The sequence below is a fragment of the Sceloporus occidentalis genome, unplaced genomic scaffold, assembly GCF_023333645.1.
Source record: "Sceloporus occidentalis isolate IW3139 unplaced genomic scaffold, rSceOcc1.0.p SCAF_91, whole genome shotgun sequence".
Lineage (NCBI taxonomy): Eukaryota > Metazoa > Chordata > Lepidosauria > Squamata > Phrynosomatidae > Sceloporus > Sceloporus occidentalis.
The window spans coordinates 935868-950000 of NW_028317071.1; the positions used below are offsets into that span (position 1 = coordinate 935868).

A 14133-nucleotide genomic window follows, 5' to 3' on the forward strand; every position below is an offset into this window, starting at 1 on the left:
CTTCCTCCTTCAGGGCCTCCCCATCCTTCTAACCACCGCTGCTCCCATCATGCCCATCCCCTTCCTCTTCCTTTTGGGGGGGTCCCCCAGAGTCCATCCGAACCCCCCGTCCCCAAAATGGCACCCCTATCTCCCACCCCCTCCCCTTTCTCCACCCAAAAAGAAAGGGGGGAATGTGGAAGGAGAAAAAAAGGAGGAGTGAAGGAAGGGAAAGGGGGGATGAAAGTGGGGGGGATGTGGAGGAGGAAGAGGAAGACACCCCCCCCCTAAATATTGGGCCTCAATTGGAGCCCCCTCCTCTATCTGTCCCTCCTTCTTCTCCTCCCTTTTTCCCTTCCTCCTTTCCCTCACTCCTTTCCTCCTCCTCCTCTCTCTTTCTCTCCTAGTTCCCCCTCCCCTTCCTCTGCGCATGCACAGAAGCCCCCTCCCCTTTTTCCTCCTCCTCCTCCTTCTTTTCTTCTTCTCCTTTTTATTTATTTATTTTTTTTTAGTAGGAAAGGAGAGGGAGATCGTGGGGGGCTTTCTTTGGGGAAGGGAGGATGGAGACTGGGGGATACTGGGGGACACTGGGGGAGAGTAGGGGACTGGAGGAAAAGGGAGACTGGGGGACGAGGGAACACTGTGGAGGACTGGGTGATACTGGGGTATACTGGGGGAGAGTAGGGGAATGGAGGAAAAGGGAGACTGGGGGATACTGGGGAACAGGGGGACACTGGGGAGAGTAGGGGAATGGATGAAAAGAGAGACTGGGGGATACTGGGGGAACACTGGGGAGGACTGGGTGATACTGGGATAGAGTAGGGGACTGGAAAGAAAGGGAGACTGGGGGATACTGAGGGATCAGGGGGGCCACTGGGGAGGACTCAAGGATACTGCGGGACACTGGGGGAGAATTGGGGACTGGAGGAAAAGGGAGACTGGGGGATACTGGGGAAACAGGGGGGACACTGGGAGGACTGGGGGACACTGGAGGAGAGTAGGGGACTGGAGGAAAAGGGAGACTGGGGGATACTGAGGGAACAGGGGGGACACTGGGGAGCACTGGGGGAGAGTAGGGGAATGGAGGAAAAGCAAAACTGGGGGATACTGGGGGAACAGGGGGGACACTGGAGAGGACTGGGGGACACTGGGGAAGAGTAGGGGAATGAAGGAAAAGGGAGACTGGGGGATACTGGGGGAGCGGGAGGACACTGGAGAGGACTGGGGGATACTGGGGAACACTGGGGGAGAGTAGGGGACTGGAGGAAAAGGGAGAGTTGGGGATACTGGGGGGAGATTGGGAGGACTGGGGGGACAGTGGGTGCGATTAGGGGGACTAAGGGGAGATTGAGAAGAGACTGGAGCAGATTGAGACTAGAGGAGACTAGGAGGAAAAAGGAGAGTCTGGGGAAGAGTAGGGGGAGTAGGGGAGATTGAGGGAGATTGGGGGACGGGGACACTGCGGGGCAGCTGGGAGCGACTGGTGGGAGGCTGGGGGAGATCTGGGGGTGAGTAGAGGGAGACCAGTGAGATTAAGGAGAACAGGAAAGACCTGGGGGTGCAGGGGGAGGATAGGATTGACTAGGGGAGACTAGGGGAAGACTGAGAGAGTGAGTGAGTAGGGGGACTGGGGAGGATAGGGGAGACTAGGGAGATTAGGGGGGATGAGGGGGCTAAGGGAGACCAGGGGAGACTGGGGGAGAGCGGGTGAGTAGGGGGAATGGAGAGGATAGGAGTGGCTGAGGGGACTAAGGGGGACTGGGGAGGGATGGGGGACTGGGGTAGAATGGGCAAATAGAGCAAACAGGGGGAGACTAGAGGGAGTAGGGGGACTGGGTGAGCAGAGGGGACTGGGGAGATTGGGTGAGCAGGGGGACTGGGGGAGACTAAGAGGATTGGGCAAATAGAGCAAACTGGTGGAAACTAGAGAGAGTAGGGGGGACTGGGGGAGACTGGGTGAGCAGAGGTACTGGGGGAGACTAAGAGGACTGGGTGAATAGACCAAACTGGGGGAGACTAGAGAGAGTAAGGGGGACTGGCGGAGGATGGGTGAGCAGGGGGACGGGGGAGACTAAGAGGACTGGGCAAATAAACTGGGGGAGACTAGAGAGAGTACGGGGACTGGGAGAGACTGGGTGAGCAAGGAGACTGGGGGAGACTAAGGACTGAGTGAATGGAGCAAACTGGGGGAAACTAGAGAGAGTGGGGGAACTGGGGGAGACGGAGAGTAGGTGAGCAGGGGACTGGGGAGACTAAGAGGACTGGGCGAATAGAGCAAACTGGGGGAGACTAGCGAGGGAACGGGGACTGGGGGAGACTGGGTGAGCAGGGGGACTGGGGGAGACTGGGTGAGCAGGGAGACTGGGGAGACTAAGGGGGCTGGGTGAATAGAGCAAACTGGAGGCACTGGGGCAGGCTGGGTGAGTAGGTGATCAGGGGGACTGGGGAGAATGGGGGAGTCTGAAACGTGTGTTGGCTGTTGCAGTGAAGAGCAACAACGCCCACAGTCCACAATAAAGAGACACCTCTACGGTGCATGGTTTGGCCAGTTCTGTTGATTTCATGCACGTCTAAGGCCGCCTTTTGCGCACAAACGCACCAAACGCGTTTCAGAGACATGACGTCAACAAATGCAGAACAAGAGCGGACATCTGATGGGTCTTTTGCTGTCCACTGGGACCGGGGTCACTTTGCCCCTGGACAGTGGAATGGTCAGCTCAGATGACCTATGTGTCCCCGACTATTCTCCAGACACGAATACACTGGGTTTGTGGTCACTATGTCCCGGGACAATGTCCGGTCAGCAGAGCGGTCAGTTAGGATGTGGGTTAATGGGGCCATAGATAGGGGAAATATGGCTGCTATTTTTGTGCCGTACCGGGGCCGCAGTTAGTGGAGGGGTCTAGTTGGCGGTCAGTTTGGACACAGCAAAACGCAATTTCGGCACGGGCAGCGTCCGCTTACCTTGGGCCACTTGGGGTTTAGGGTCCGCGTCTGGACGGTGTCCTGGAGGGCGCAATTGTATTGGCGCAGTCTGGCGTGAGCTGTGGAGCGGCTGCTGTAGAGGACGCAGTTCTGCGGGTCGGCGGCCAAGGCCTCGCCGTAAAGGTCCACCACGCGGTGGAAGTCCCCCCCGCGGCATGCCTGGTTGCCCTGGCACACTTTCTCCATGAACTCTAATGGTGACAGTGGCAACAGCGCCGAGGACGACGCACTTTCCGGAGACAACTGGACGCAACGCTTGCCGAAGAGGGAGATCTGCGTGACAGAGAGGAAACGGAGGGGGTTAGGATGTGGCGCATACGCCAAATATACGGAAGGAAGGAAGGTAGAAAGGGAAGGAAAGAAGAGTAGAGGGGAAGGGAGGAAGGTAAAAGGGAAGGAAAGAAGAGGGGAAGGGAGGAAGGTAAAAGGGAAGGAAGGAGTTAGAAAGGGAGGGAAGGAAGGTAGAAATGGAAGGAAAGGATGAAGGAAAGGAGGGGAAGGGTAAAAGGGAAGGAGGGAAGGAAGGAAAGAGGGAAGGGTAAAGAAGGGAAGGAAAGAAGTTGCAAAGAGAGGGAAAGAAAGATGAAGAAAGGGAGGTAAGGAAGGAAGGAAGGGAAAGAAAAAAGGGAATGGAAGGAGTTAGAAAGGGAGGGAAGAAGGTAGAAAGGGAAGGAAAGGATGAAGGAAAGAGTAGAGAGCCAAAGGAAAGGAAGGAAGGAAGGAAGGAAGGAAGGAAGGAAGGAAGGAAGGAAGGGGAAATGAAGGAGGGAAGGAGAGATAGAGGCCCCAGACCCAGACAGCCCTCCATCTTCTCTCCCTCCTCCTTTCCCTCCTCCTCCTTCCCTCTCTCTTACCCTCCTGGCCAGGATCTTCCCAGCGTTGTCCTCCTTGTCCTCCATCCCGTCCTCCATTTTGTTCCGGAAGAAGGTCCTGGGGGTCTTTGCGGGGGAATCAGGGTCCTCCATGTGAGGGAAGAAAGGAAGGAGGGCATGAAGAAGGGGGAAAAGGAGGAGTGGATCAAAGGCCCCCAAAAGAGTGAACGAGGAGGAAGAAGAAGGGAAGGAAGAAGGAGAGAAGGAGGGACGCCATTTTGGGAGGAGGAGGAGGAAAAGGAGGAGGGACCAGACCGCCCCCAGAACAAAAAGGGAGGAATGGGGAAGGGAGAGAAAAGAGGGAGGGTCCCAAGAAGTCAAAGCCCCCCCCCCCCAAAAAAAAAAAACATTACTTTGGTAACTTTGCTAAAGTTTAGTAACTTCGATGCGAACATCGATGCTAAGTTTAATATAACGTCAACGCACTAGATGAGCATCTTTGACTCAAAGGCTTTGGAACCTGGTTTCGTAGGAGCTAAGCAGGGCCTTCCCTGGATGGCCCCTGGAGGGGAGGCCACCCTGACAAAGAAGGCCTTTATGAGGTGGCCCTAAGTCAATGTTGATACGTATGGAGAGGTCTGTGGATACCCCTCTGGTCTTGGATGCTAAGCATGGTCGGCCCCGGATGGTCCCTGGATGGGAGACGGGCAAGGAAGGCCAGGCGATGCTTGGGAGGCGCATCCTTCCCCAAAGGAGCCCAACGAGGAAATCAGTAAAAAAATAAAACAATGAATAAAAAATAATAAGCAAAACAAATGAAATAAAATAAAATAAAAACAACAATAAAATAATAAATAAAATAATAAATGAAACAAATGAAATAAATAAAATAAAAACAGCAATAATAAAATAATAAATAAAATAATAAATGAAACAAATGATCGCTTCCTCTTTTAACTGTCATCTTGGCCTCAGAGGGAGCAATCAGGCAGACCCAGCTCCATCAGGGACCGCCTGAAGGAAGAGGCTCCTCCCTCCTTTAACTGTCACCTAGTATTTTGTATTGTATTGTATTGCAATTTTTACTGTACACTATGTTACTGCTATTATCATTGCGGAATAGCGGTCTATAAATAAAATGTATTATTATTATTATTAAATAAAATACAGTAATAAATAAAATAAAAACAATAATGAAATAAAATAATAAATGAATTAATTAAAATACAATAAATAAATGATAAATAAAATATAAAATATAAAATAAATATTGAAAAATGAAATAAAATGCAATAAAATAAGAAAAAAACAAAAATAAGAAAATATAAAATAAAATAACAAATAAACGAAACATGAAATAAATAAAATGCAATAAAAATAAAATAAAATAAGAAATATAAAAAAATAAAAACAAAAATAATAAAAATAAAATATAATAAAATAACAAATAATGCAAAATAAACTAAAGAAAATAATACAATATACTAAATAATAAATAAAATAAAAACAAAAATAACAAAAATAACAATGAAATAAATAAACAATAAATTAATAAATAAACAAATGAATATAAAATAATTAAAAAACAAAAATAATAAATAAAATATAAAAAATGAATAAAATAACATAAAATAACATGAAATAATAAAAATAATATAACAAATAAGATAAAATAACAAATAAAAATAAATTAACAAATAAATAATTTATTATTTATTTAATAAATAAAATAAAATAAAATAGCAAATTAAAATAAAATAAAAAATAACACTCTCTCAGCCTCAAAGGAAAGCCCAATTTTATTTTTATTTATTTATTTACCTTTCTTCCCAAACAAACAAACCCCCATTGGTTTTTAAATTGTGTGTGTGTGTGTGTATTACATTCCATCATATTATTTCTATATTTTTCACAAGCTTTCCCCCCATGAGATGTGACTTTGGTTTTCCCCTCTATTTGGTAACGACACTGGCTATGTTTTTCTGGATTCCCCTACACAGCTACTCGAGTATAAATTTTTTTTTATTTTTTTTTTATTTATTTAAATACACATAAGCATTTATAAATATCAAAGCATTTTCTCAGATAAAATTAGCATGCTGCAGACAAAACTTCCAGTCAAAAAGGCACCACAATTGGACATCCTCACATAATATGTCTCAAGGAAACACCACTATCCACATTATACCACCCACTACCATTTAGCTAAACCAGCCAAATTCTTCAAAAATGTGTAACTGTCTTTACTAAATTCAAAATGTCAATTTTTGCTGAATCAAAGAAAAAATTAAGAAACTGGGTACAGAAGCTAGAGAAATTTTCCATTGGCTGACTCGAGTATAAATTTTATATGCTGTTTTATATCTTGCTTTATCTGTTTTATTGATTATTGTAATTTTATCTGGATTTGTACGCCGCTTTGATCTGACTTGGACAAATAGGATAGAAATAAACTTTTATTATTGTTATACACACACACACACACACACACACACACACACACACATATACAAATAGAAATAGCAATGTTTTATATTTATATCATAATATTATAAAAAAGTCAAAATAAAGAGTAATACTAATTTTTTTCTTAATTATTAATTAATTATTAAAAGAATAAAAAGGCGTTTAATATTAAAAACGGTCGCCACAACAACGACAACAACGTATTTAAAGACACAAGTCCAAATTTTTCCATATTTGATCGTTTTTATTATTAAATTATTAAAGGATTATTATTATTATTATCTCCATACAAAAATACAAAACAAAATAAAAATATGTACGCGGCGTTCAGAAATACGTACGCCGTGGAGGTGCAACACAGCCTGAAATCCTTGCAAAAATAGGAAACAAATCAAGTCTCTTTTCGGGGGTCAATGTCGCAATTTCGGGATTTTCGTAGTTCCCGCCAAAACATCGCCGACCGCAGAACCTGCTGCTGCCGCCATCACTTCCCACGTCCATTTGCGCCAGCTTTTGTGTGGCTGGAAAAGAAAGGGGGAAAGGTTATGCGCACATTTTGATGGAAAATAGGGTTGTTAAATTAAAGAAGGGAGGTAGGTCTAGGTACCAAAGTGGGGTGCTCCGGCACGGGACACGAATCCTGCGCACGCGTGACCAGTTCTTCGAAAGTGCGCTTCATCTCTTCATCCTGCGAAGGCCAGGTTTATCCGTTAAAGAAATGTTTATATTGCGAATATATACATAAATATATAAATTATATATATAATTATGTGTATATTCATGTATATGTATAATAAATATATAAATATTGATAATTATATATATATATATATTATAAACATAATTATAAATAATAAATGTATTATATATATCATTTTATAATAATAAAATATAAATATAAAATTTATCTTTCTAAATTTATTTTATATATATATATATATAAATTGTAAATATATGATAAATTAGGAATATATAAATTATAAATTATATATATATATATATGAATATATACATTATCTTATAAATATATAAATATAAATTATAAATACATAAATAACAAATAAATAAATACATAAATAACAAATTATATATATATATATATATATATATAAATTACATATGAATATTTAAATATAATTATAAATTATAAACATAGAATTATAAAATATACATAATACATAAATTATATAGAAATTGCCAAAATTATAATTTATATATATATATATATATATATATATATATAATGAATTTACAAAGATATAAATTATAAAGATATAATAATAAATTATAAAGACATAAATTATGTACAATTATAAATTATATTAATTATAAATATAGAAATATTTATACAGCATAAATATATAACATAATATATATTTATATACAAATATTTATATTAAATATATAAATTATACAGTGCGCCCGCGCCTTACGTGGCCTTGAGCATACGCACTCAAGCCGTGGGGCGTGCACAGGGCAGAAGGGGCGGCGCGTCCCATTCAATTGAGCATACGAGCTCAAGCGCAGTGGCACGCCTGCGCCACCGCACACAACCCCCATTGTTTCCAATGGGGCTCGAGCATAGTCGGAATTTGCCTTACGCGGAGGGATCCCGGAACAGATCCCCCGCGTAAGACGAGGATGGACTGTATACAAATGTTTATAATTATTAAACTTATAAATATATAAATATTTATAATTATTAAATATATAAACTATAAATATATAATTATAAATTATAAATACATAATTATATGTGTGTGTGTGATCTGTGTATATATACATATATATAATTTATGGCTCCTCCGGCGCAACTCTATGGTCAGAGCGGACACGGCGCCATTTACGTAACCTGGAGCCAAGGATGCGCCAGCACCATCTCGATCTTCAAGCACCGCTCCGGATCAACTGCCAGCAATTTCTGGACAAGGTCGAACGCTGCCGGAAAACAACCATAGGATTGACTATAGAGACGGATGTGCTCAGCGGCCATTTTGTCGCGGTGGACGCCAGATGATTCCCCCCCCATTTTGAAAAAATACAAACAATATGGTGGCACTATATTACCTTCTGGAGAGATCTTCTCCCATATTTCTTTGCAGTAGAGGAACTTCCCTTGCGCGATCTGCTCCCGCAGCGGCATGCGCGTGTTTTCGGAAAACGGCAGGTATCCTGGAAAACATTTGAATTTGAAAAACGCAGTTCCTGTGCCGATCGCTCGGCAGCCATTTTGGGCGGCCCCGGAGTGGTTTTCCGGACTACTGACCACATGAAGAGGATGACCCCCAGACCTCCACCGGCTGGCCATAGCCGCTGCCGCCACTGAAGTTCTGGACCTCTGGCGCCAAATAGTCATGGGTCCTGCAAAGTGTCTTCATCAGGGAGATCTCTCGCAGGATCTTGGAGTGGCCGAAGTCTGTGATCTGAACACAGGAGTGACCGCTGGTCAGAGAACGCCGGTCAAGGGCACTGCGTACTTTACGCAACCAAGGAGCCCTGGTGGCGCAGTGGTTAAATGCCTGTACTGCAGCCATTCACTCAAAACCACAAGGTTGCGAGTTCAAGACCAGCAAAAGGGCCCAGGCTTGACTCAGGCTTGCATCCTTCCTAGGTCGCTAAAATGAGTACCCAGACTGTTGGGGGCAAATTAGCTTACTTCCTAATTAGCTTATTTGCTGTTCACCGCTATGATCTCTGGAATAGCGGTATATATATATAAAACAAATTATTATTATTATTATTATTATTATTTGCAATTACGTTTATATATTGATGCGTTATTTATGTTTATATGTTTAATAATTAATAATGTATAATAAATAAGAATAATAATTGATTTATATATTTATGTATTTATAATCAGATATTTATACACTGATAAATATATATTTAGATATTTAGATATATAATAATATATATATTTCCAGATATATGTATATATGTTTATAAATTCAGAATTCATATATATATATATATATATATATATATATATATATATAATATTATATATTTATAATTTATATTTTATAAGCATTTAAAAATTTACATGGTTATAAATTTATAATTTATATATTTATTCTTTATAAATATATATATATATACACACACACACACACACACACACATATATATAATTCATATATAATTTATAATTTCTAATTTATATAAAGTTTTTATATTTCTGATTATATATTTGTAACTTATAATTGTATTTGTATTTCTATACCATATAATTTATACATTTGTAATTACAAAAACATACAATTATAAACTATACATCCTTTATAATTTTTATATTTATATTTAATATTATAGAAATATATAGATTTATAAATATGGATATTATAAATATAGATAGATAAATATAGATATTAATCCCTTACCTTAATGAGGCATTTTTCTTCCTGCGACGACAGGACGACGTTTTCCAGCTTCAGGTCGCGGTGAATGATGCCATGAGCATGGAAGTACTTTAAAATTGGGGAGAGAACATATATGTAGATGATAGATAGATAATGACAATGACAATATACAAATCCTGAAATTATGGTAATTTTTGTACACAAAGCAAAAAACCAAAAAATAAGAAATTTTCATTTCTGCCTACAGACACTGATTTATTATTATTTTTCTAATATATTTATGTAATTACATATTGTTATTACATTTATATATTATGTATAATTTATATCTTCATAATTTATTATATATTTATTATGTATATATTTATAAATTTATAGATATGGTTTATAAATTTATGCTTTATATTTATATATTTATCTTGTATATATAAATTTTTCATTTATATTATTAGAAAAAAATATATATTTAGAATTTAGATGTAATTTACAATTATATGTTTATATATATACTATACATTTATAATTTATATACATATTTATAATTTATATTTGTAATTTAGAATTATATATCTATAATTCATACAAAATTCATAATTTATAATTACACATTTATAATTAATATATTTATATATAGATGCAGAAATCCTCTCCTTCGTAGAAGTCTTGATTAGGCAAAGCTGGGCCAAAAGGGGAAATAAAAGGTAATTAATGATTATTATTAATATTATTATTATTATAATGATCATAATTTTATTTACAAAGCGCTGTTTATAAAAACAGGAATAATATGAAAATGAATAAGGTACATTCCAAAAATAAAATAAAATATGAAATAAAAATATAAAAACGAAATAAAATACGAAATAAAAATATAAAAGTAAAATAAAATACGAAATAAAAATATAAAAATGAAATAAAATAAGAAATAAAAATATAAAAAGGAAATAAAATACAAAATAAAAATATAAAAATAAAATACGAAATAAAAATATAAAAATGAAATAAAATATGAAATAAAAATATAAAAAATATAATGCAAAATAAAAATATAAAAATGAAATAAAATACGAAATAAAAATATAAAAATGAAATAAAATATGAAATAAAAATATAAAAAATATAATGCGAAATAAGAATATAAAAATGAAATAAAATACGAAATAAAAATATAAGTAAAAGAAAATACGAAATAAAAATATAAAAATAAAATACAAAATATAAAAGTAAAAGAAAAAACAAAAAAATATTAAAAATATAATACAAAATAAAAATGTAAAAATAAAATATTACAAAATAAAAATATAAAAATAAATGTACATAAAAACAGAATAATAAAAATATAATGGGACCTAGAAAATAGAAATATTATTATTATGATTATTATTATTATTTTGTATTTATTTATTCAATTAATTCAATTAAGGCACTATACATTACTTATTATATGCATTCATTAAACAATAATAATAGTAGTAATTATTATTATTATTATTATTATCATTGTTTGATAATAATTTGATTATTTAATTCAATTTAAAATCAGGAGAAGCCTCTGAATGTGGAGACGGAAGCCGAGATCCTGAGGAAAATTGACCACATATGTTAATTAGAGTTAATTATAATTATATAAATTTAAATAAATAAATAAATAAATAATGTAGAAATATATACATAAATACAATATAAATTTAAACAAATTAATAAATAATAGTAATAATTTAAATTAATTAATTTAATTAGAAGTAATAAAAATTTAAAATAAATAAACAGCAGTGATAAATAAATATAAATATATCTTAAATAATTAAATAAATAAACAGTAGTAATAAATAAATGTAAATTTATAAATTTATATAAAAATAACAGTAGTAATAAATAAATATAAATATATAAATTTAAATAAATTGTAATAATCGGTAATAAATAAATGTAAATAAAAAATAATAGTAATAATTTAAAAACATTAATTAATAAATAATAATAATGATAAGTAATAAATAAATATATAAAAATTTAAATAAATAAATGGTAGTAATAAATAAATATAACATATAAATTTAAATAAATAAATAAATTGTAATAGAAATAAATAAATTAAATGCATATAAATTTAAATAAATAAATAATGTAGTAATATACACATATATATGTATATATATATTCATATATATATATATATATATATACACACACACACACACACACACACACAATTAAATAAATCAAATTAGTAAATAAAATAATAATTAGTAATTATCTAATTAGATAATTAGGGAATTATCTAATTAAAATAAAATGGATTAAAACAAATGCGTACGTTTTCTGGGAGAGGGTCCACTTGCACTTGTGGATGATCTTGATGGCGACTTCGCGCACAGACTCCCATTCGAACACCAGCCGCACTTCACCGCAGGCGCCGCTGAAACGCGGAAATGGCGGAAGAAATATTTTCCCGCTCCTCTTCCTCCGTCGGTCTGTACATTTTTTAGCAGCACTAAAGGAAGGGTGAGACTTTCGGGTGGCAGCACTATACTGTATATATATATATATATATATATACTGTATATATACACATTTTCTACATGTAATATAATGTTTTATATATATATATAACATTAAATATTATATGTATATATTACTTTAAATATTATTATTAAATATTAAATATATATTGTATTATGAAATAAAATTAATATTTAATATATATTATATATATTAAATGTAATATTCAGTATATATTTTATATTAAATATTATTAAAAATTAAATAATTATATATTTAATATTTTATATTTAATAATATTTAATATAATACATGAATACACTTAATACTATTTATTTAAATAAATATTTATTTATTATATTATATATATATATATATATAAAATATTATGCTTTATTATTAAATATTAAATATGTACAGTATGTTAAATATTATTAAATATTAAATACTATATATTTTGTTAAATATATTAAATATTAAATATATATTATTGAATATATATTATATATTAAATAATATTAAATATTATTTATATAATTAAATTTACTTATTTATTTATTGTTAAATATGTAATATAAAATATTACATATATATATATATATATATATAATTTATATGATATATAAATCATTTAATATTTTACGTTATATATAATATAATATATATAATGTAATAAATAGCTTTTTGGGGAGAAATTAGGGTTCTGCTGACCCCACTTCTATTGAATTGTGTTAAAGTAATATTATAACCCTATTCAATTAATAAATTATATATATATATATATATATATATATAATTTTTATTATATTACTATTATGTAAGCACAGAAATATGCCAGTTCCCACCTTTATAAAAACAATAACAATAATTATCATTAATATTATATAAAATTATATATATATATATATATATATATATATATATATTCTAATAAGCATAAGATGATATTACATTATTATTATTATATTACGTTTACGTAATATACTTGGTATATTTCTGTGGATATATAATAATAAGAATAATCATATTATTATCATTATTAGTATTAAATAATAATAAATGATCATTATTATAATATAATATTTTAATAATAATAATAATATGATTATAAAAATTATATAATAATCATCATCATTTCGTATTATTATTAAAATATATAATAATAATAATCTTACATATATATGTATTATTATTGAAATATAATAATAATTATAACATTATTATTAAAATATAATAATCTTACATACTGTATTATTGAAATATTATAGTAATAATAATAATCATATATTATTATTCAAATATTACATAATAATAATATGTATAATAATAAAAATCTTTTATAAAATAATAATCTTATATTATTATTTTTATTGTTATTATTGAAATATTATAATATTTATATATACAGTGGTCCCCCGGGTTACGAAATTAATTCGTTCCGCTGCCCTTTTCGTAACCCGGAAGGCTTTCGCAAGCCGAATTGCCATAGGCGCTAATAGCGAAAGCCGCTTTTTGGTGCGAAATAGCGCCGAAAAGCACCAAAAGTTTTTTCGTAACCCGAAAAAACTTTCGTAACGCGGAACAGTTTTTTTAAATTATTTTTTTTTCGTAACCCGGGAATTTCGTAAGGCGGTGCTTTCGTATCCCGGGGTACCACTGTATTGTTATTATTATTAGTTACATTATAATAATTATTATAATCTTATATATTATTATTATTAAAATATTATATTGTAATAATAATTCTAATCTTGTATTATTATATAATAATATTAATAGTAATCTTATATCACATTATTATTATTATTATCTACTGTTATTAAATGATGATGATAATAATAATAAATATTATTTATATTCTTAAAACATAACGAATAACGAACGCAACGGATAATGAAGTACAGTGGTACCCCGGGATACGAATGCGCCGCCTTACGAAATTTCCGGGTTACGAAAAAAATCCATTTAAAAACATTTTTCCGGGTTACGAAGGTTATTTCGGGTTACGAAAAAAAATTTGGTGCTTT

General features: G+C 33.9%; 2 protein-coding genes across 2 annotated transcripts in view; both read right to left on the reverse strand.

Moving 5' to 3' along the window:
* LOC149284509 (tetratricopeptide repeat protein 28-like) overlaps positions 1-4087 on the reverse strand; it is a 42434-nt gene extending 38347 nt beyond the window's left edge. The window contains exons 1-2 of the mRNA XM_089496538.1: positions 3819-4087; positions 2944-3237 (exon numbers count right to left, since the gene is read on the reverse strand). Coding sequence (XP_089352664.1) covers positions 2944-3237; positions 3819-3929 — 405 coding nt within the window. The 5' untranslated portion in view covers positions 3930-4087. The remainder of the gene's footprint in view (positions 1-2943; positions 3238-3818) is intronic.
* Positions 4088-6652: 2565 nt separating this feature from the next.
* Positions 6653-14133, reverse strand: part of LOC149284510 (serine/threonine-protein kinase Chk2-like) — a 21252-nt gene continuing 13771 nt past the window's right edge. The window contains exons 7-14 of the mRNA XM_089496632.1: positions 11922-12023; positions 11171-11183; positions 9626-9712; positions 8523-8665; positions 8310-8443; positions 8095-8180; positions 6850-6930; positions 6653-6763 (exon numbers count right to left, since the gene is read on the reverse strand). Of these exons, the coding sequence (XP_089352758.1) occupies positions 6653-6763; positions 6850-6930; positions 8095-8180; positions 8310-8443; positions 8523-8665; positions 9626-9712; positions 11171-11183; positions 11922-12023 (757 nt within the window). The remainder of the gene's footprint in view (positions 6764-6849; positions 6931-8094; positions 8181-8309; positions 8444-8522; positions 8666-9625; positions 9713-11170; positions 11184-11921; positions 12024-14133) is intronic.